This window comes from Corticium candelabrum, chromosome 15, assembly GCF_963422355.1.
Source record: "Corticium candelabrum chromosome 15, ooCorCand1.1, whole genome shotgun sequence".
In the NCBI taxonomy this organism is placed as follows: domain Eukaryota; kingdom Metazoa; phylum Porifera; class Homoscleromorpha; order Homosclerophorida; family Plakinidae; genus Corticium; species Corticium candelabrum.
In genome coordinates this window covers 126,882-148,263 of record NC_085099.1, presented here as the reverse complement: position 1 = coordinate 148,263, position 21,382 = coordinate 126,882, and the positions used below count along the sequence as shown (strand labels likewise).

The window sequence follows — 21,382 nt, the reverse complement described above, 5'->3', positions numbered from 1 at the left end:
AGGATGTGTACAAATCTCTCGAACTCGATCAGCATGAAGTTTCGGACATCCCGCTGCTCTAGACAATGTCATACCCTAAAAATGCTGACATGCCATCACGTGATCAAACGTATTTTGCTGTGCAACGACATGCAGAAGGCTAATCTGAAGAAGTCGCTGGATCGACGGATCACAATGCATGAGCTGCAATATGCCTGCCGTACACGGGATTTGAAATCGTCCGTATCGGTAGATTTGCCACATCTAAAACAACAAACACAAGACGACGAGGATGAGGATGAGGATGAGGAGTTCACGAAGACTGACAAGGTGCAGTTAGAGCCAGCATATTCGCGTTCTGCACTAAGATATCGCTTTTGCGCTATTGTTCGATTTGAATTCTACAGACAGTTCGAGTACGATTTACTTCTAGTCACGGAGAACGTGGAGGCCAGGAAATTGATAGTAACGGCGAAAGCGAGGAAGTCATGAGATCAATGAATGAAGAACAGAACGAGGTGCAAGTGGAAGAGACAGCTGACGCTTTGGCTCTCGGTGAGTGCATGCATGGGCGTCGATACGTGTCTCTAGAGGCATGCATGTGTTGCTGCATGCATGTGCATGCATGTAGCCTCGGCCTCCCAGACCCGTGTAGCGCCGATTCAAAATCGTCTTTCACAGGTCTGGGATGGTGTACCTATGGCACGCGGAACGTGACATTATTATGTATATATGTGTGTGTGTGTGTGTGTGTGTGTGTGTGTGTGTGTGTGTGTGTGTGTGTGTGTGTGTGTGTGTGTGTGTGTGTGTGTGTGTGTGTGTGTGTGTGTGTTTACACCCTATATATGTGTTTTACACCCTATATATGTGACTAACCTAATAAAGTCACGTTCCGCGTGCCATAGGTACCGCCTCTTCTCAATATATTGTGGTTGGTTCTAGGACCAGCATTAGTGTTCAGTTTCATAAATGCATACCTTTCAAGTATGGCCGTAATACAAGAACGACGAAGACATGTCCCTCTAGAACATTGTGTCGCATCCCGCTGCATGGGTACCTTTGTGTTTACAGTGGCTACGGTTTTATCATTTGGGTGTTAGTAGGGAACGTGAATGGGACGTTAGGAAACACTTTCTTTTACTAGTGGTGCCGCGGACGCGATCGGCATGTGTCTGATTGCCGTGAATCCGCTGCGAGCAGCTGTTAGTCATGCGTGGAGCCACGAATTTACGATGAAAATTTGCGATGTGCGCATTCGCTGTGACTCGATCGTCCGGATTCGATGTGACTTGCCCTGAAATCGCGACAAAACTTTGCCGTGAATTCTCTGCAAGACTTTGTCTAGTAGACGTGATCATGAAGTCGTTGAGTATGCAGCTGGCTGGCTAGTGTAGATGTCGAAGCATTGGTTCGAACAAATGGCTCTACTAGGTGTTGTTACTGCCGTTGACAGGCACAGAATACAAACCACAACGTGTAGGGATGTGAGTTTGCGTGAAGAGCGCACTACAAGTCGTCGTTTGTGTACAGTGTAGTCTTTGGTAGACAGCAGATACGCATGAGATGTCTTCATTGGTTACAGCTGTAATTGGAAAGGTATGCATTTATGAAACTGAACACTAATGCTGGTCCTAAGACTAACCGCAATATATTGAGAAGAGGCGGTACCATCCCAGACCCATGGAGGACGATTTTGAATTGGCGCTACACGGGTCTGGGAGGCCGAGGCTAGCATGCATGTAGGCCTATACTATTATAGTAAGTACAACTTATTTGTTCTCTTATTGAAATTAACTAAGCATAAAAATAATTTAGTTAATTAATACAGAATTGTAGGTTTGATAGCCTAGGAGCTTGAGAGTTAAAATTCAATTTCCTAATGATCCAGATGGCATGGCAATCTAGAAACAGGCAGATCTACAGAATAGGGTGATAGACATACATGTAGGCATCCTGTATTTGTTGTTTTAAGCTGTGTGAAGTGAGGCGTTTCTCACAAGTTTGAGTATATACTAGTTGTGCCATATCTGTAGGCGCCTCGCGTTCGTAAGTAACACATCCAATGGAGTTTTCAGACCATCTACTGAAACCAGAGTCCTAGCTAGACAATACGTATTTGTTGAAACCCTGTCATGGAAGTAAACATGCAAACTTCCTAGTAGTTTAGATTGCATATATAGACCTGGTATAGGTAGTTGTCGTTTTGCGATCGTGATCAAGACAATTGAAATGTACAGTCTAGGTATGCACTCAGTTCCGTTGTAACGACAGTGGTATGGTATTTACTGACATAGAAATTGATATCAGCAAACATTGACTATCAACAGTGTTAGATGCAGCACAGTGTAGTACAGGATTGATTGTGGTATGGGAGGTGTGACTAGTTGACTGTAGGTGGCATTCAACTTCTGAAGTGTTTCTTGGTTGTCAAGTACACACAATCCCTAGCTACAATACAAAAGGATGGAGCGACGGAACTTGATGAAGCATTTTCTTCGTGGTTTGGTCACTTGCACGAATCGTTCCTAGACTCATCTGTAGTCGGACACGGAAACGATTTTTAAGGTAGGTCCTATCATGAAACGTGGTCGTGGGGAGGAGAAATTTGAGATTTGTGTGTGTACACACACACACACACACACACACACACACACACACACACACACACACACACACACCACACACACACCACACACACCACACACACACACACACACACACACACACACACACACACACACACACACACACACACACACACACACACACACACACACACACACACACACACACACACACACACCACACACACACACACACACACACACACACACACACACACACACACACACACACACACACACACACACACACACACACATCACATCACACCAGAAGCTCAATGGAGACCTATATAGGACTACGCCCATTTCTGTTCTGCAATCCAGATTAGAAGCCTCGCTACGCTCAGCAATATATATATATATATATATATATATATATATATATATATATATCAATTTATTCAATAATTTTCCAAATGGATGAGACCTTACAAAGGTTAATGGTTTGTTTGGTGCTATGCAAGCAAGGTGGAAGCGAGGATATGTGCCATTTCTATGTGCCATTTCAACATGTTCATCTGAGCTGATTTCAGCCTTTGCGATTTGTAATTAATTTCTAAACCACGCAGGAACTGCATGTCTAGTAATTGATTGGCGCACTTCTGATTGTCTGATGTGCATGGTCTGGCAAACCTAATAGGTAGGTTAAAATTAATTTATTTTATTTGCACAGCACTTTTATCTGTCAATGATCTACTCTAGAGAACTGTAACTAGATGTGTATACACATGTCACTTTTGTTGTAGCTACCCCAAAACATGCAATACACTAATACCTTGGATATCTGGCCCTCGAAGTTTGGGCACCTTCATCTACACGGCAGTCCCAGCGATCACGTGTGAAAACTTTTTTACATGAATGCGCATGTGCAATTTTGCATCCACGGAAATGGTGACCAGTAAACCGAGGCAGTCTGTCCTTACACTTGAGAAAAAGATAGAAATCATAAGAGAAATCGAGAAAGGGAAATCTCAACATCGTGTAGCTGAGATTTTTGAACTGCTGAAGTCTACTGTTGGAGACATTTGGAAAGGTTGAGAAAAGATTAGTTGCCACGTGTTCGGTGCAGAGGACCTGACTGTCGCCAAGGGGCAGTGTATTGTACGTGGATCACAGTTTCCTCTCTTGGTTGATACACTATCGGTGTGGTAATTGACCCTTTGAGATATGAATATTTCACAGTGCCCGGATAACCGACTAGTGTACACACATATGTGCTATGTAGTATAGATACATCTTGACAAAGAGAAGTTGTAGCTAGGTATATGTTTATCTATTTAATTAATGATATATATATATATATATATATATATATATATATATATATATATATATATATATATATATATATATATATACTAGTACCTTTAATATCTAGCTGCTATGATCAGCACATTGCTGACTCCTGCTAGCATATCTCTATAATGCGATTATCTAGTGACTACAGTGTCACATTTGTGTGTCATCAGCTGATGACGGAGTTGGGTCAGTGACGATTGCTGTTCCATCAAGCTCAAAACCAGCAAAGAGAGTGAAGGTTCTTAAGCGAATGCAAAGCAAGTTAAAGATAAAGGATCATGACATTGATGACATAACCAGGTGAGTGGCTGCAAACAAATCGTTCATTCTAAGATGTTTATGTGAAGTTTCTGAAATAGAGCTTTGAGAGATGCCTTTGACTTGAGATGGGATTATGTGCAGAATGTTGAAGAGCATGAAATCACAGAAACAGACACAGGCAAGATCGCTAAATTGTGCTTGACATATAAACTGGTTGAAAACAACTTGAATCGGTCATTATTGATACACAATATGTAATATATTGATATTAGTGTAGAACTATTATGATATGTAATAAGTTAATTTTTTGATTTTGTGGTAGATGTACACATACGTACCTACAGTCAATCGCAGCTGCATGTTGAGCTTATAATGATTGTGAAGATAATACGTTATTTTGATTTTAGTCAGATTGGTCACATCTCTAACAAAATCATATTTGTGGTTCTAAATTTAGTTTTAGTCATAGTGAGTGAGGAATCATTAATTCAACTAAATGCAGAGGATAATATAGCAACTTAGACATGCAGTATATGTTAGCCTTGATGTTTGCCTTGATGTTTGCCTTGATTTTTACATGCTGTCAAATTGTATGCACACAGTGATTTTCAAATTACTTCACTTACGTTACATTGTCTAAAGTGCATTGTGAGCCTCATTCACTGTGTGGTTAAGACAGATACATGGTTTAATATTAATTAAGTTGTCACTTTTGAGTTATGAGGTGTTTTGTTTGTAGCTCGTCCTGAAGTTGCATTGGACGACAACAACTTCTGGTTTAGATGGAATGTAAGTATACATGCAGTGTGCAGAGCACCACACATCAAACGCATGTGCTACTACAATTATTGCTGTGCTTAATTTTTGGTACGTACTGCTGCTGCTGCTGCTGCTGCTATACATATCGACATATAATGTGTGTGTGTGTGTATGTGTGTGTGTGTGTGTGTGTGTGTGTGTGTGTGTGTGTGTGTGTGTGTGTGTGTGTGTGTGTGTGTGTGTGTGTGTGTGTGTGTGTGTGTGTGTGTGTGTGTGTGTGTGTGTGTGTGTGTGTGTGTGTGTGTGTGTGTGTGTGTGTGTGTGTGTGTGTGTGTGTGTGTGTGTGTGTGTGTGTGTGTGTGTGTGTGTGTGTGTGTGTGTGTGTGTGTGTGTGTGTGTGTGTGTGTGTGTGTGTGTGTGTGTGTGTGTGTGTGTGTGTGTGTGTGTGTGTGTGTGTGTGTGTGTGTGTGTGTGTGTGTGTGTGTGTGTGTGTGTGTGTGTGTGTGTGTGTGTGTGTGTGTGTGTGTGTGTGTGTGTGTGTGTGTGTGTGTGTGTGTGTGTGTGTGTGTGTGTGTGTGTGTGTGTGTGTGTGTGTGTGTGTGTGTGTGTGTGTGTGTGTGTGTGTGTGTGTGTGTGTGTGTGTGTGTGTGTGTGTGTGTGTGTGTGTGTGTGTGTGTGTGTGTGTGTGTGTGTGTGTGTGTGTGTGTGTGTGTGTGTGTGTGTGTGTGTGTGTGTGTGTGTGTGTGTGTGTGTGTGTGTGTGTGTGTGTGTGTGTGTGTGTGTGTGTGTGTGTGTGTGTGTGTGTGTGTGTGTGTGTGTGTGTGTGTGTGTGTGTGTGTGTGTGTGTGTGTGTGTGTGTGTGTGTGTGTGTGTGTGTGTGTGTGTGTGTGTGTGTGTGTGTGTGTGTGTGTGTGTGTGTGTGTGTGTGTGTGTGTGTGTGTGTGTGTGTGTGTGTGTGTGTGTGTGTGTGTGTGTGTGTGTGTGTGTGTGTGTGTGTGTGTGTGTGTGTGTGTATGTAGTAACTATGCTGCACAATGACAATGGCTGGAGTAATGACCTCATTGCTGTAATCTTCATGTCCAACCATTGTTCAGCTGGGGTAGGACCTGGATACTTTAGGTTAAGTTAAGCAGTCACAGCACTGTTGTAACATGCATATGGTTTCTGTTTCTTTGACAGCTAATGTATGTTAGTGCCTGAAGTGAACAAGTGCTAACAATGTGAATACAAAATATTTTGTCACTATGTATTATTAACAGAATGGTGTGATGGAAGTGGGAAGAGTTGGTGATGATGAGAATGTTTGCCCTGTAAGTTGGTCAGCATGTTTGTATGTGTTGTGTTTTGTATCTTGTGTTTTTTCAATTTTCAAGGTGCCATCAGCTAAAGAGTTTTATAGTGATCTGTCGTCGTTGCATTTGATTACATCTCATGGTCCTGTCAGGAGCTATTGTTGGAAAAGGCTTGGCTTGCTGGAAGCAAAATACAGGGTATATCTATTGTGGGATTGCTTGATCGTTAGTTGTATCTTGATAAGAAACGTAACTGACAGCAATGGAATTATTTGTTATTGCACATGTTGGTCTGTTTGTAAACCTCGTAATATGTGATGTGTTACATTTCTAGGGTCTGATATTGGATCAGGATAGTTGATCTTGCATGGCTGTGTGTAGTGAATTATGCTTAGTTTAGTCATTTAATTAATTGATTGAGTGTTGACATTTATGTTAAATAAATTAATTGTGGTTGTGTTGTTGCAGTTGTATAAGCTTGAAAAAGAGCACGAGGAAGCATTTTCTTTGCGTCATACATTTGCTAAAGACTTCGATAACGTGGTCAAAGTAGACACTCATATTCATCACAGTGCATGCATGAGGTATGTGCTTCTTGTTGTTTGCAATAGTGTGCATTCGTGTGCTTTTCTGATCATGCATTCGGTACAGTGAGCTCGAGAGATTGTGTCAATTGAAACATGTTGACATATCAATTATATAGCATGTTAAGTTTGATTTTTAATAGTTGTGTAAATCATTTAATTGGTGCAGTGCATGCAGTACGATTATAACTTTTTTTGTGCACAGTGCAAAGCTTTTGTTGGACTTCATGAAACACAAACTGCAGCACAACAGTTCTGAGGTTGTCTGTGACGACTGTAAGTTTAGTGCTTGTGTTTCCATGTTGATGTTTCTCTTTGTGTAGTTTCTATGTGTAATGTTGTATAAGATGAAATTGACGAACAAAGCATATTGGTGGATTTTATTTTGGCGGTTGGACATTGTTGTTTGATAACTGATATATGTCTTACCATAAGTGGTCTTGATGTGTTTGTCATTGGCAGCTGTGTTTGTACTGCATGGTCTCCAACTACTGCGTAGGCACAACAGACGGCAAGCAAGGATTACCTATGGTACCATCTTGCTAATGCACGTGCCTGATGACATCAACATATCCCAGAGGCCAAATTAATGGCGACTTTTATATTGACGGTCATTGAAAAATCCGCCAATCCACCAAAATAAATTCCCCGCCAGTATTTCATCTTATACCGTATATAATACTTGCACAATAGCTTGCACTAAACACTGATTAATTTATCCTTTTCAACTGGAAATGAATGAGTCTTTGTTTAGCTGATGGAAGTCCCATCACATTAGGAAAACTTTTCTCTGACTCTGACTTAACAGCAGACAACTTAAGTCTGGATGCGTTAGGTCAAGCCACTTTCATGTCCTTAGATCCCTTTGTGTTGTGTGTAATATATTTCTAATGATTTAGACATGAAGATCTTTGCAGAAGACGCTTATCATCGATTTGACCGAGTCAGTAAATGTTCTTTGATTGTTAAATTTGTTTCAACTCAATCATTTAGTTGGTTTGTACAGTTCAATGCAAAATATAATCCTGCGGGACAATCACGTTTGAGGGAAGTTTTTCTCAAGACATCAAATAAACTTAAAGGAAGATACCTCGCTGAGCTTGTGACTTGAATCACTATATTCTGCTAGCAAACAAGATGGATGAGAATTTGTGTTTCTTGTATAGACACAGGAAGTGTTTAGACGTCTACAGGGTAGTGTTGATGAGAAGGTAGAGCTACGCCTCTCCATATATGGCAGGAAAAGCAGTGAATGGTCAAAGATAGTGTATTTTATTGTTTACTTTTGTTGTAGGTTTGTTGGTGTGTTTAGGGATGAGCTAAGCAACTGGATTGTTAGCAACCAGTTATATTCAGGTGCAATTGAAAGCTCACTATACCATGTCCACATATACGTCATGTTTATCAGTTTGTCTGTTTGCTTGTATGTCTTCCTTTTCTGCTCATTTATTTCTATGTTTCTTAATTTTACATCTGTTTTTGTTTTAGTCTGCATTTGGTCTGTCTGTGTTGATCTATAACTGCTTGGTAGTTATATACAAATTGTTGTGGGCAATAGATCGAAATGTGTGGATGATTCAGGTGCCACGCATATACACAGTTTTCAGGCATGTTGTTGTCAGTGACTTGTTTACGTTTGTGTGAGTTTATAGTTTTATGCCTTACAGACAAATGGGCTCTATCTCATCATTTCAAGACTTGCTGGACAACATTTTTAAACCTTTATTTGAGTGGTAATATGAGCTGTGCTGTTATTGATATAAATGATGTGGTTAACTTAACTTTTGTAACAGCACAAGAGATCCAGCTTTACATCCACAACTGCATGAATTTCTGCAAAATGTAAAGAATATATTGGACAATAAAATTTGCATATAATTTGCAAAGTTTGGTGTGTGTTTAGGTGTCTGGATTTGATAGTGTGGATGATGAAAGCATTCCAGAGTAAGTGTTCTTCATGTACGTCATGCTTGACTAGATTAGCTGTTTGTAGCAGTGTGGTCAGTGTCAGTTGCATGACACAAAGTGGAAAGACTGCATGTAGCCTGCGAGTAGTGGATTAGGTAGAGATGCGTGTTTATATATGTACATTGGCATATTGGCGTGTTGCGAACCAGCTTACTTGCACAAATGTTGTATGTATTTTCATAAGGAAACTTTTATAAATTGAAATGAATTGATGTGCTTGAACGTTTACCTTGCAGACACCACTGTGACGCAAAGAGACCACCCAAGGTGAACAGCCATTTTGTTCTAATTTTATACTAACGTATTGGTAGCCGAATGTGGGCAACTGTTGCATGCAGGACTGGACAGATACTCGAGTGAATCCTCCATATAGCTACTACTGCTACTACATGCGAGCAAACATAAGTGCATTGAATCAGTTTAGAGCCATGAAGGGCTTGAACACGTTCTCATTCAGGTGAGTGTATGCTGCATTTTGTTTGAAATCAATATATTAGCTGTGTTGCAGACCTCATTGTGGAGAAGCAGGAGACACACAACATCTTGAGGTTGCATTTCTGCTGGCAGACTCAATTGCACACGGGTAGTTTACTTGCATGGAGCTAGATCTCGAGGCTTACAAGACTGTGAATGAATGTATTTTTGTGGTCGTGTGCAGATTGAAACTTTGGCAGACACCTGCCATACAGTATTTGTTCTATTTGGGTCAAATTGGAATTCACATGAGCCCAATCAGGTACGTGAGTTGATGGATAGTAAATGTGGCAGTGCACTGTTGGAACCTGTTGTTTAACTGTTGGGTTTTGTTGTAGCAATAATGCTTTGTTTCTTGGTTATGATAAGAATCCTTTTCCTCGTTTCTTTGCTCGTGGGTTGAACGTGTCATTGTCGACAGGTTAGCATATGTTCTGTTGTTGTTGTGTTTGCTGTGTATGTGGTTGTATGATGTAGATGATCCTTGTCAATTTCACTGTACTGAAAATCCACTGATTGAAGAGTACAGCGTTGCAGCTAAGGTTTGATGATTTGCAATGTTGACGTTTTTACCGCATCACAATTGAGTTTGCAACTCCATTCTTCGAAGCTACAAATGCAAACGGATTATTTCAAAATCAACAGTTTCAATTACACTAGCAGCAGCATTAGAGAATGGGTTGTTGTAAATACACAGACTGACTATAGATATGATCGCCATGCGTGTTAGTTGTTTTGTTTTGTTGAGATACTCAAACAACTTTTAACTTCATACAGTTTACAACAGTGTGCTCACTCGTCATGTTACAATGCGTTCATAAACAAACATTAACCTTAGTCTTACTTTGCTGCTAGGTTTGGCGTCTTTCCAATACAGACCAGTGTGAAATAGCGTTGAACAGTGTCAAGCAGGTTACTACAACATCATCTTACTAGCAGTATATTGCAATATCAGTAATACTTGCTTTTAGTGTGGATTTTCTATAAATCAAAAAGTGCAGTGGATTGGTGAAGGTAGAGTACACCAAGGCTGGACGTTGACAAGCGTCATACTCTTAGAGTGTAGACTTAATCACATTTATTTAGGTTTTCTTACTAACCAAGTCAGAGAGGGTGACATGCTCTTGTATTGCCAATGTGAAAGCAGGTTGATTGCACAGATTACTGATTCTTTGTTTTGTAGGCACAATGTGCCGACAATTCGTTTACAGTTCAGACAGCAGCAACGATTTGAAGAGCTGGTGACAATACTGGGAGATGATCGAGCAGAAAGGTTGGCATGCAAACTTTTTGAACCGATTTTATCTTAATTAACAAAGCTGTTTGTTTGTTGCAGAATTGCGGGGCAAATAACAGAGCACATGCAGGATTTTTATACAAAGTTGTGTTTCAAAGATCTCCGCATGGTTTGTATTCCAATTCAGTGATACTCTATGTGACATGCATGATATTATAGCATGATGTGAATAATATATGTAAAGGCATGTCCTCACTGGCAACTGGATCGTGATCCGACTGCAAACATCGTGTCCACACCTATTCCACTTTCTAGGCAATCACGATCCACTCGATCCACTTGATGTGGATTTGATCACATCGATCACGATTGGTTGAATCCAATTATGAAATTAGTGGGTGTTACCTTCACGTGCGTTATATAGGAGTGTAGTCAGAACATCCAACTCTCCTCACTCTTTTTTGTTCTTGCTCAATTACGTAAGTACGTAGATAATGCATTTTCTTGTAGAAGTCTTTGCCAGCAACGAATCATGCTCTGCCAAACCATTTTCCATCATCATTCTCCCTAGCAGAAGAGAATCAATTTGATGTATGACCTACTTGACTTCCATTTTCATGACTTTGTTGTACAGACGGCTTTGGGTTGTTCTTTGTAGGAAGACAAGGGCATGAAATTGTCGTGGTTTAGTACTCTTACATTATTGGTTGGTGGCTTGTTGATTGGATGTGTGGCTTACAAGGTAGGCTACAGTCATGGTGTAACTTCTGCAAACTTCTGAAGGAAATTGTTATGCCATTTGATAAAAATTTTTTGACTACTTTGTCAATGAAATGACTTTAATATGTTTTAGAGAATGTGATTGTGGATTTGTAGTCTTGCTGTAGTTAAAATAGGTTTGTCATATCATGTACGTGTTAGATGGCCTCATATTATAGATGGCCTTAACTAATTAATATGCCATATAACGATAGACAGTGGACAGGCTCATAAGGCAAGTAGTCTTGAATGATGGTCTTTTGTACCATTTAATAGGAATCAGCTGTATGCACTATTTACCAAGTAGTACCGTCGTAGAAACTTAGAAATCATACTGATATGTAAAACAGTCACACCAATTGGTGTTTGTTAAGGAATTTGATGCGAGTGTATAAAGAGAAGCAAGTTACTTTAAATTAGAGGTTTGACCAGAAATGTGATTGATGAACAACAAGAGAACGATTGATATCACTGATAGATGCACAGCCTAGTGGATAAAGTGAAAAGAGAACGTAAAGTGCAACATTATGCAACTGGATAAAGTACGTACTCTGTTGTTACCTGATAATTTCATTGCTACTTTAAATTCATGCAGCACTTGGCAAACTCCATCTTCTCCCTAACAAATTCACATTTATGCTAATTAGTGTTAATAATATAACTAATAATGTAGGTACTTGTTTGATTTGTTGATTGCTAATTATACTGAATGAATGTTGAGTAATAGTCATAAATAAATGTCATGATAGATAGAGTATATGATAAATTATAAGAAGTACTAGTCATGCCACGTATATAGAGCAAATAAAAAATTGGTAGTTGAAACTGACATTGTATGTTAGACCCCATAAGACTGGTCTTCCTATGAAAACAGCTCGAGCTCCTAGAGCTATTGCTTTCAGCACATCAGTTCCATAACGAACTCCACCATCTACGTAGATTTCTGCTTTGTTGCCGACCGCCTTTGCTATCTCAGGTAGAACTTCTATCTGAAAGAAAAGACTGCAGTATAAGTAGGTAGCATGAAACTGGGACTTACTGCTGCTGGCACGGTGTCCAGTTGCCTTCCACCATGATTAGATACCCAGATACCTGACACACCATGCTTGACAGCTTCTCTAGCATCTTGTGCTGTTAAAATGCCTTTGAGGACAATAGGCAGATCAGTCAGCGATTTGATCCAGTCAATGTCCTTCCATGTTACAGCAGCTTCGTATGGACCATTTAGAAATGGTGATTGACCATCTTGATATCGAAGGTTGGGAAGTCCAAACTGCTGAGGACATGTAAATGATTTTCAGTTGAAGCATACTTAATCCCTACAACCTCTGTGTCAACGGTTATGACCAGAGCCTTGAATCCAGCTGTTTTTGCACGTAGCACCAAGTCCTTTGTTATGTGTCTGTCCGGCACTACATACAGCTGGAACCTTCGCAAACAATCAGGAGCAGACTCGGACACTTCTTCAAGGCTACATGTTGAGAAGGTACTGAGTGTCATACAAGTGCCCATCCTTTTTGCAGCTGCACAGTTAAGAGATACAATATAATGACAATATGAAATGACAGGATGCTGTATTCAGTTCAGTACATAATTTATTAGTTACTTCTAGATTCTACACTGACATTAACACATGACATTGAATTGATCTACAGTCCTTCATGTGATGTGGTTTAGATGAAGATTACAACTTGCTCTCTACAGCAATCCCAATTATGTCCATTAACCTTGACCCTAAACTTAATTAATTAACCATAAACTAAACTAAACCCAAAATAGAACCCCAACCCCAAACCCTTACCATAAACCGAACATTACACTCTAACCCGGACCCAAACTCTAACCCTAGACTCTAATCATAATACATTAATGTCCCACCTTTCACTGTTGCAATTTCTCCATCCAAATGAGCCATTTTATGGAAAGCAGTGGGTGCAATGCAAATTGGCATTGCAATTTTCACTCCTAGGATCGACGTTTCAGCGGTTAATTCAGATATTCCTCGGAGAACTCGAGGAAGTAGCTTCAACCTGAAAACGTTACAATCAGCATGTAGGATGAGGTAATTAGAGATAGAGATCTATCATGCTAAAAGTGCAACGTGTACTTACACGTATAGGTAGATCGATGATCAGCAGACTCGATCTTAGGCATCATCTCTAGCTATAGTTGGACGTGTAGATATCGAACGATATATCAAGCTGTTCATAACGGCAAGCATGCAGCCTATACATTACAGTACATGGCTATTGACGACTGCAGATGCTCGCATATTTATAGACCCGTTGCAGCTCAAGTATTATACACTGGTGCTAGCCTATGGCCAATATATTGCATGTCTACAAGCACACTGTAGATATGTCCACCCATGATATGCCCATATTTCTGCGCAGTTCGAGGACGACAGTCAATTGTGTCGTGAAGGATTAAGTATTGCTGTACATGTAGAATACCTTTGAAAGGCAGATTCATTTTCTTTGAGAGTAAACTCTCCACACGCTCCATCGGAGTAGTAATCTCTTGCTACCTTGGGCAAACGCTGATGTGCGTACTGCTCGAATTGTAACAAACGATTCATGACAGCCGGATGTCTACTGCATTGTTAGACGTCCGGGATTTCTTGTCTCGTGACCGAAAGTGTCCGGATGTTCTTGATACTGTACAAGAAAAGATCGCGCCAATCTCATATGACTGTTCGTGTATGCTGTGCCTATCTACGAAACATTTTTGACACAGAAATACGTTATGTGGCTAGGGGTGCGGAAGTCGGTTGGATTTCGATGTTACAGTGCGCTAGGGTTACGGGAGGGGTACTGTACGGGCTAGGGTTAGGGTTAGATTTAGGGTTAGGGTTAGATTTAGAGTTAGGGGTACGGGTTACGGGTTAGGGTTACGGGTTGGGTTACGGGCTAGGGTTAGGGGTCAGTGCACTTTCTGGCCATTTAATTTTTCCATTTTTTAGTTTGGTTAAAAATTGAAAAGTACATCGTGCATTTCAATTTTTGGACCAATTTTTATCCAAAAATTAAAAATTGCAAAATTGAAAATTGATTTACTACATATAAGAAAATTCAAAATACAAAATTGAAATGACAGTTGCACTTTCTGGCCAAGTATATTCTATCTAGATATTCTTCAGTGACAGCACCTAGACGTGAAAAAGCAATTTGATGGTTGGCACTGTCTCCTTCAAGGTGTACACTCTAGGTAACAATCTCAAGTAACAGGCTGATAAATAGGGGTTAGCAGTAATGATCTAGGATTCTATAGGAAAGTGAATTTTTTATTCAGCTGATGTGGCGTCTCTAATTTGTTCATAGGCGTAGGAAAGTGATTACTATTGGGGGGGGGGCACAATTATTGAATGCGTGCACTTTGTATATCAGCGGCGCATGGGCACTTGCACAGATATCAAGAGTCATAGTGTTGACAGATATCAAGAGTCATAATGTTGACAAATAACTAAACATGACCAAAAAAGTTTCTTCTCCTTTCATTAACAGTTATAAAGGAATTTGCAATTTCATCTAGATCTATGTTATCCGTTCTGTCCTTGTGCACATAGAGAGACATTGCATGATTTAGTCTTTCCTGACTCATTGTGGTTCTCAGATATGTCTTCAATCTCCTAAGTGCTGAAAATGTTCTCTCAGCAGTAGAGGTGGTGACAGGAATAGTGTAGAAAAGTTTAATCAAGTGAACAACTTCTGAAAGCATCTCCTTACAGAGAGAAATATCAGCCATGATAGAACATATTGTTCTTACATTTGTCACTTCTGTAATTGGTGGATTGTTTTCAAGCTTTCGATTTCTGACTTGGACAACATCTGGAAGCATTGATAGCTGGTATTTCAGTCGAGATAAATCAAGGTCATCTTTGTAGAGTTGTAGTTCTTCTGGTAAAGCAGTACCATCCATGGTGTACGTACCATTTACTGCATCTAATAGTAGCTGCCACAGGCATACCTCTCTTCTGCTGGAACCGTCGTTTGAGTTCATTAACCAGCAAATCTAACACTTCAAAATACTGCTGCTTGAAATAACATTCAGGGGAAGAAAATTCATGGCTAGTTAAGCCTGCCTCATCCAGTCTTTGTGGTGGACGCCTGTATCTTGGGAGGCAAGGTGGTGCTGTGAGGTTCTTTGAGCATTTGACTACATCCTCATAAAACGAATGAAACTTCTCATCAGTCCTCAGCCGTTCAAGATGACATACTGCTAAATCTGCCGCTGTCATAGCCTCCTGCAAAGTTGTGTCTTTCCCCTGCAATGATATGGATAGCTGCTCACCAGCACCAAAGATTAAATGAGACATTTTGAGACCGAGATACGTACTAAACTTTTCCATTTGAGCAAGGTACCCACCAGCAGTACGCCCATACTCATCGTGGCATTCAGCATTAACCTTCTGTAATGTTTCACACAGCACACAATAATTGTTCAAAATCGAATGCAGTGCTGAGGTGCGCACAGTCCACCTTGTAGGACACAAAGGTTTTAACGAAGGTGAACGGTCAGAGCCTGGAGGTAGTTGAGCCTGCAGAGCTTGAAATAATGACGATCTTTTGGGGGAGTATCTAATAAGATCAGCAACACCCCTGGCCAGATCCAATGCATCTCTTACAGGTTGACACTGACAACCTATTGTTTGTAAACATAAATTAGTGCAATGGGCCAGACAGTGCACGTAGAGTGCTGATGGTACATCATTTTGAATTTTAGCCGCCACACCATTTAAATATCCACTCATGTTACCTGCACCATCGTATGCCTGCCCGCGGCATTGAGACATGGGCAGACAGCATCTCAACAAACAATCCTTGATACAAGTAGTCAAAGTCTGTGCGTCAGTTTTTGGAACATTGATAAGCTGAATTGGGTCCTCGTGGATATCAAAATTATCATCCACCCACCTGATACAAACCACAAGTTGTTCCTTGTGACCAACATCTATTGCTTCGTCAGCAATAATGGAATAGTACCGTGCATTTCTAATTTCAGACAAAAGACCTCTCAAAACACACAATCCCATAAGAGAAATCTGTTCGTTTTGAATTTCAGGGGAACACTACTTCTTCTCCTTGAGCCAAACCTTTAGTTGAGGGATCTCATTACTTCTCAGGAGCAAAAGCTGAGCCAAGTTACCTTCTTCCTCATGGTGACCCCTAACAGCCATTCCTTGTCGAAGCAAGTACCTCAATGTTGATAACTGAGTCAGCAGCATTTGCCGGTGAAGTTTTTGATCAACCATAGCTTGTCTGCACAGGAGTGCATCCACACTGTCATGCTTTAGTTGCTCAGCTTTAAAAACAGCTTCTTTATGATGACCAGATTGAGCATGTACAGAGAATCTTTCGTGAGCCTTTTTCCAAATGTCAAACCCTGTGTCAATAAAGTTATCTTCTCCTTTAGTGGCCAGACCTAGCAACCCTTTCCTACTACAATATCTGCAATATGTGCAGTAGACTTTGCTCCTGGTTGTGCACAAAGTCAGCCAAGGATAGCTCGTATACCAAGTGGGAGAAAATGCTCTGTATTTCTTGCCTTGCTTCCTTTTGGTGTTGTTTATAACAGCTGGGTCTTTGGGTTGGAACGGTGACAGAGTCTCTTGACAACACGCAGAAGAGCAGACAGTACCTATCGACAATTGTAAAGGGTAAACGTCTTAGATAACACGAGAAAGGTTCAGAAAAATGTACTTCTTGATGTAAATCCCTGATCAAGGTCAGAGAAGACGCTAGCTCCAGCATCAACTGCGCTACCTGATGAGCTTCTACTCACCGCTGTATCGGAGTTGGACGAGGCAGGAAAGAAGTTCAGAATACTCTGATTCCGTCTTTTAGGTGGTGGAGGCGGTGTGCGCTCCTCGATCTCGCGTCCAGGTCCAATGCCGTTGTCTTACTTACCTTCACGTGTAACGTGCACATGCGCACACGACACGTCGGCGTGACAGCCTGGCTCGGTTGTGGGGGCACGTGCCCCCAGTGCCCCCACGGTTCCTACGCCTATGTGTTAATTGTACACACTTGTGTAGTAGAGGGATTCAGTTTGTAACACACTTGCAGGTATAGAAAAGGTGCACCTGAACTTGCTCCAAAGAGATTAGAATTGTGGCACAGGTCTAACTTAACTTAATTAAGCATAGCACAGTTCACCTGCATTTGCCTTTATTAAGCGCTAAGCCCATTAGCTTGTTTTAGCACAAATTACTGAACACAATAAGTGCACAACAGTGATAACTGAACTGTATAACTCAGCACTCAGATAACCATCTGCCGGATACAGTACAGGTATTGTTGAAGAAAATGGTGGATCTGACCATAGGTGTAACAATTAATTAATCAACAACAACAAGACGCTCGATTAATTCAATAGAATCTCTCTCCATGTTCATCATGTGCTAATTATTATCTTTTGGAAATAATCGCCTTCTAAGTAGAACCAACCCTGGATGGCTTGCTACTATGTACACTTGTGCCACAACCCAATTGCTTTGTATACACCCACAAGTCTGTTACAACCAATCCCTCCAGCGAAAGTCTATAATTTACGAATTACGCCACATCAACTAAACAAGAATTTTCTTCCCTAGCTAGAGAATCCTATAGATGGTTACTGCATAGTTATTAACTGCTATTTCATCAGCAGTAGGTGATAGCTATTTGAGCTGCTTGTCTGTCAATTGTCACTTAGAGTGTACACCTTGAAGGAGGCAGTGCTAACAATCAAATTTCTTTACCACGTCTAGGTGCCGTTGCTGAAAACTAATAGAATATACTTGGCCGGAAAGTGCAGCTGTCATTTCAATTTTGCATTTGCGATTTTGTTATATGTAGTAACTCTAGTAACTCAATTTTCAATTTTGTAATTTTTAATTTTTAGCTAAAAATTGGTCCAAAAATTTAAATGCACGATGTATTTTTTAATTTTTAACCAAACTAAAAAATTGAAAAATCGAATGGCTGGAAAGTGCACTGACTGTTAGGGTTACAGGTTACGGTTTGTGTTACGGGTTAGGGCTACCAGTTAGAGTCCATGCAGCTTTATGGTGATGGTTAGGGTTATGGGTTAGGGTTTAGGTTAGGGTTAGAGTTATGGTTAGGGTTACTAGTTAGAGATTAGGGTTAGGGTTAGAGCTAGGGTTAGGGCTAGGGCTAGGGTTAGGGTTACGGGTTAGGGTTACTGGTTAGGGTTAAGGGTTAGAAATTATGGTTAGGGTTAGTTGTAGGGTTAGTTTTACACTAGGGCAGCAACTCCAGTGGATGTTTGACCCTAGGGCCTGATCTCCTTTGGAGGTCCTGCACAGGGAGTGATTGTACCCTGTGACCTGTACACTGGCCAGTAGTCATGTTTCAACAAAGGTGCTTTGCGGGATGACGACAGTTCTGACCTTCGCAAGTGCACATACTGTGTATATAACAGTGTCTTGTGATATACCATTTAATGAAATCGTTCATCAGTTCTAGGTAGTACTTACCAAGTAGTAGTTGTAGAAAATTTTAATATTGAAAGTAATTTAACGTGTGTATAAAGAGAAGGAAGTTACTCTAATTATTATAAATCTAGAGGTTTGACCAGAAATGTGATTGATGAACAACAAGAGAATGATTGATGTCACTGATAGATGCACAGCCTGGTAGAAAAAACAAAACAAGAACCTAAAGGCCTGTCCACACTAGACCAGAATGGATCGGGATAGCGAGCGTCCACACTGCACTTTGAAAACGATACCTCCGCCTCATTTCGCTATCACGTGACTGATGACCGATGTGTATGTGTGGTTTCTTTGCTTGTAGAAAGCGTTGATACAGTGACGTAAGGTGAGCGAGAACAAAGACGAGTGAGGAGTGCTAGATATTCCGACTACACGCGTAGCGTACGTGAAGGTAACGCCCACTATTTCTAATTGGATTCAACCGATCGCGATCGAATCCACTTCGCGATGTGGATCGGACAGATCGCGATCGAGTTGCAAGTGTGGACAGCGTTGCGGTTGGATCGCGATCCAGTTGCCAGTGTGGACAGGCCTTAAGCTGTAAAACTATGCAACTATTTATTGTACTCTAGATCTGTTACCTGATAATTTCATTGCTACTTTGAATTCATCCAGTAGCAGTTGCAGTACCCGACAAACTCCATCTTCTCCCTAACAAATTCACATTTATGCTAACTAGTGTTAACTAATAATGTAAGTACTGTAATTGTTGATCTGTTGTTTGCTAATTAAAATACTGAATGATAAATAATTGGTAATAAAAATAACATATAAAATGAATAATAAATGCCATGATAGATAGAGTATATGATAAATCATAGGAAGTCATGCCACGTATATAAAGCAAATAAAAAATTGGTAGTTGAAACTGACATTGTATGTTAGACCCCATAAGACTGGTCTTCCTATGAAAACAGCTCGAGCTCCTAGAGCTATTGCTTTTAGCACATCAGTTCCATAACGAACTCCACCATCTACGTAGATTTCTGCTTTGTTGTCGACTGCCTTTGCTATCTCAGGTAGAACTTCTATCTGAAAGAAAAGACTGCAGTATAAGTAGGTAGCATGAAACTGGGACTTACTGCTGCTGGCACGGTGTCCAGTTGCCTTCCACCATGATTAGATACCCAGATACCTGACACACCATGCTTGACAGCTTCTCTAGCATCTTGTGCTGTTAAAATGCCTTTCAGGACAATAGGCAGATCAGTCAGCGATTTGATCCAGTCAATGTCCTTCCATGTTACAGCAGCTTCGTATGGACCATTTAGAAATGGTGATTGACCATCTTGATCTTGAAGGTTGGGAAGTCCAAACTGCTGAGGATATGTAAACTGATTTTCAGTTGAAGCATACTTAATCCCTACAACCTCTGTGTCAACGGTTATGACCAGAGCCTTGAATCCAGCTGTTTTTGCACGAAGCACCAAGTCCTTTGTAATGTGTCTGTCTGACACTATGTACAGCTGGAACCATCGCAAACAATCAGGAGCAGACTTGGACACTTCTTCAAGGCTACATGTTGAGAAGGTACTGAGTGTCATACAAGTGCCCATCCTTTTTGCAGCTGCACAGTCAGAGATACAATAAAATGACAATATGAAATGACGGGATGCTGTATTCAGTTCAGTACATAATTTATTAGTTACTTCTAGATTCTACACTGACATTAACACATGACTTTGAATTGATCTACAGATCTACTGTCATTCATGTGATGTGGTTTAGATGAGGATTACAACTTACTCTCTACCGACTATATCCATTATTAATATTAATGTCCCACCTTTCACTGTTGCAATTTCTCCATCTAAATGAGCCATTTTCTGGCAAGCAGTGGGCGCAATGCAAATTGGCATTGCAATTTTCACTCCTAGTATTGACGTTTCAGTGGTTAATTCAGATATTCCTCGGAGAACTCGAGGAAGTAGCTTCAACCTGAAAACGTTACAATCAGCAAAGATATAAGACATCAATCTAAGAGGCAAACACAATGTATATATACAGAGACACTGCACACTATTTAATTTACATGCAGCTAGGCAGCTAAAGTGTACGTATACGTGCACATATGTTAAAAAGCAGTAGATCTATCATGATGATACGGCCTTGTACAGTGGTGCTAGAGTCCATGAACCTCCTAGTGAAACGTGTATAACTAAATACAGTACATGTATGATCAGCAGACTCATCAGCTATAGTTAAATTATACGTGTAGAGTGATCGAGCTGTTCATGAAAGGTAAGCATGCAGCCTACACATTACATGCATGGCTACTGACGACTGCAGATGCTCTCATATCTAAATACACTCACTGGTGCTCTGGCTAGAGGTGTCTACCGCCTGTGAGGACGGAACGACAGTCATTTGTGTCGTGAAGGAGTAATTAAGTATTGCGATACCCGAACGTGTAATTGCTGTAGAATACCTCTGAAAAGCAGATTCATTTTCTTTGAGAGTAAACTCTCCACACGCTCCATCAAAGTAGAAATCTCTTGCTAACTTGGGCAAACGCTGATGTGCGTACTTCTCGAATTGTAACAAACGATTCATGACAAGAGGAGTCTGTACTATGGATATTTTGAGAAGAGGTGGAGGCCGTTGAGCACAACACGTGACTAATGCGCTAACAGTCGCGTCCTCGCGTAGCC

General features: G+C 40.6%; 5 protein-coding genes across 7 annotated transcripts; 1 reads left to right on the top strand and 4 right to left on the bottom strand.

The window, feature by feature from the left end:
• The first annotated feature begins 115 nt into the window (after positions 1-115).
• Positions 116-11,350, top strand: LOC134190474 (uncharacterized). Of its 3 annotated transcripts, none has more exons than XM_062658918.1 (31): positions 116-309; positions 387-534; positions 4,073-4,202; positions 4,262-4,341; positions 4,903-4,952; positions 6,182-6,232; positions 6,296-6,412; positions 6,683-6,798; positions 7,004-7,074; positions 7,553-7,633; positions 7,698-7,741; positions 7,805-7,900; positions 7,965-8,053; positions 8,111-8,154; positions 8,357-8,405; positions 8,466-8,531; positions 8,592-8,640; positions 8,702-8,742; positions 9,003-9,033; positions 9,105-9,223; positions 9,275-9,349; positions 9,425-9,502; positions 9,579-9,661; positions 9,718-9,782; positions 10,096-10,152; positions 10,212-10,254; positions 10,327-10,366; positions 10,424-10,513; positions 10,577-10,646; positions 10,988-11,068; positions 11,136-11,350. In XM_062658918.1, exons 1-31 carry the CDS (start codon positions 130-132, stop codon positions 11,256-11,258), a joined length of 2,457 nt encoding a protein of 818 aa, XP_062514902.1. In that variant the 5' UTR covers positions 116-129; the 3' UTR covers positions 11,259-11,350. The 3 variants fall into 3 exon arrangements, 2 of the variants coding, with proteins under 2 accessions (XP_062514902.1, XP_062514903.1); XM_062658919.1 differs by having other exon boundaries at positions 203-309; positions 391-534; XR_009971638.1 differs by lacking the exon at positions 11,136-11,350 and having other exon boundaries at positions 10,327-10,353; positions 10,988-11,069.
• Positions 11,351-11,362: 12 nt separating this feature from the next.
• Positions 11,363-14,023, bottom strand: LOC134190475 (2-Hydroxyacid oxidase 1-like). Its single transcript, XM_062658920.1, is given in 7 exon segments — positions 11,363-11,723; positions 11,798-11,855; positions 12,067-12,225; positions 12,276-12,530; positions 12,533-12,759; positions 13,115-13,266; positions 13,690-14,023. Coding segments are annotated over 7 exon segments (1,047 nt in total). The 5' UTR covers positions 13,815-14,023; the 3' UTR covers positions 11,363-11,652.
• A 630-nt stretch (positions 14,024-14,653) lies between these two features.
• LOC134191370 (uncharacterized) lies at positions 14,654-15,953 on the bottom strand. The gene has a single exon (XM_062659980.1). The coding sequence runs from the start codon at positions 15,233-15,235 to the stop codon at positions 14,699-14,701; it is 537 nt and encodes a 178-aa protein (XP_062515964.1). The 5' UTR covers positions 15,236-15,953; the 3' UTR covers positions 14,654-14,698.
• Positions 15,954-16,060: 107 nt separating this feature from the next.
• Positions 16,061-18,642, bottom strand: LOC134190782 (uncharacterized). The gene is made up of 3 exons (XM_062659294.1): positions 18,627-18,642; positions 16,936-17,133; positions 16,061-16,873 (listed from the first exon to the last, which is right to left on the bottom strand). The coding sequence occupies exons 1-3, from the start codon at positions 18,640-18,642 to the stop codon at positions 16,305-16,307; spliced, it is 783 nt and encodes a 260-aa protein (XP_062515278.1). The 3' UTR covers positions 16,061-16,304.
• On the bottom strand, positions 18,633-21,344 carry LOC134190749 (2-Hydroxyacid oxidase 1-like). The gene is made up of 6 exons (XM_062659254.1): positions 21,160-21,344; positions 20,518-20,669; positions 19,814-20,298; positions 19,605-19,763; positions 19,313-19,382; positions 18,633-18,869 (listed from the first exon to the last, which is right to left on the bottom strand). The coding sequence occupies exons 1-6, from the start codon at positions 21,282-21,284 to the stop codon at positions 18,799-18,801; spliced, it is 1,062 nt and encodes a 353-aa protein (XP_062515238.1). The 5' UTR covers positions 21,285-21,344; the 3' UTR covers positions 18,633-18,798.
• Positions 21,345-21,382: the final 38 nt, after the last annotated feature.

What these genes read in the sequence shown, in the direction of transcription:
- LOC134190474 (XM_062658918.1), top strand. Translation starts at nt 130, where the DNA reads ATGCAGAAGGCTAATCTGAAGAAGTCGCTGGATCGACGGATCACAATG. An exon ending in TGCTGGAAGCAAAATACAGG is followed by an intron (nt 6,413 to 6,682) that starts GTATATCTATTG and finishes GTGTTGTTGCAG; the next exon opens with TTGTATAAGCTTGAAAAAGA. An exon ending in CTTATCATCGATTTGACCGA is followed by an intron (nt 7,742 to 7,804) that starts GTCAGTAAATGT and finishes TGGTTTGTACAG; the next exon opens with TTCAATGCAAAATATAATCC.
- LOC134191370 (XM_062659980.1), bottom strand. Translation starts at nt 15,235, where the DNA reads ATGAACTCAAACGACGGTTCCAGCAGAAGAGAGGTATGCCTGTGGCAG.
- LOC134190782 (XM_062659294.1), bottom strand. An exon ending in TCAGGGATTTACATCAAGAA is followed by an intron (nt 16,874 to 16,935) that starts GTACATTTTTCT and finishes AATTGTCGATAG; the next exon opens with GTACTGTCTGCTCTTCTGCG.
- LOC134190749 (XM_062659254.1), bottom strand. Translation starts at nt 21,284, where the DNA reads ATGAATCGTTTGTTACAATTCGAGAAGTACGCACATCAGCGTTTGCCC. An exon ending in AATGAATCTGCTTTTCAGAG is followed by an intron (nt 20,670 to 21,159) that starts GTATTCTACAGC and finishes TAACGTTTTCAG; the next exon opens with GTTGAAGCTACTTCCTCGAG. An exon ending in AGAAATTGCAACAGTGAAAG is followed by an intron (nt 20,299 to 20,517) that starts GTGGGACATTAA and finishes CTGACTGTGCAG; the next exon opens with CTGCAAAAAGGATGGGCACT.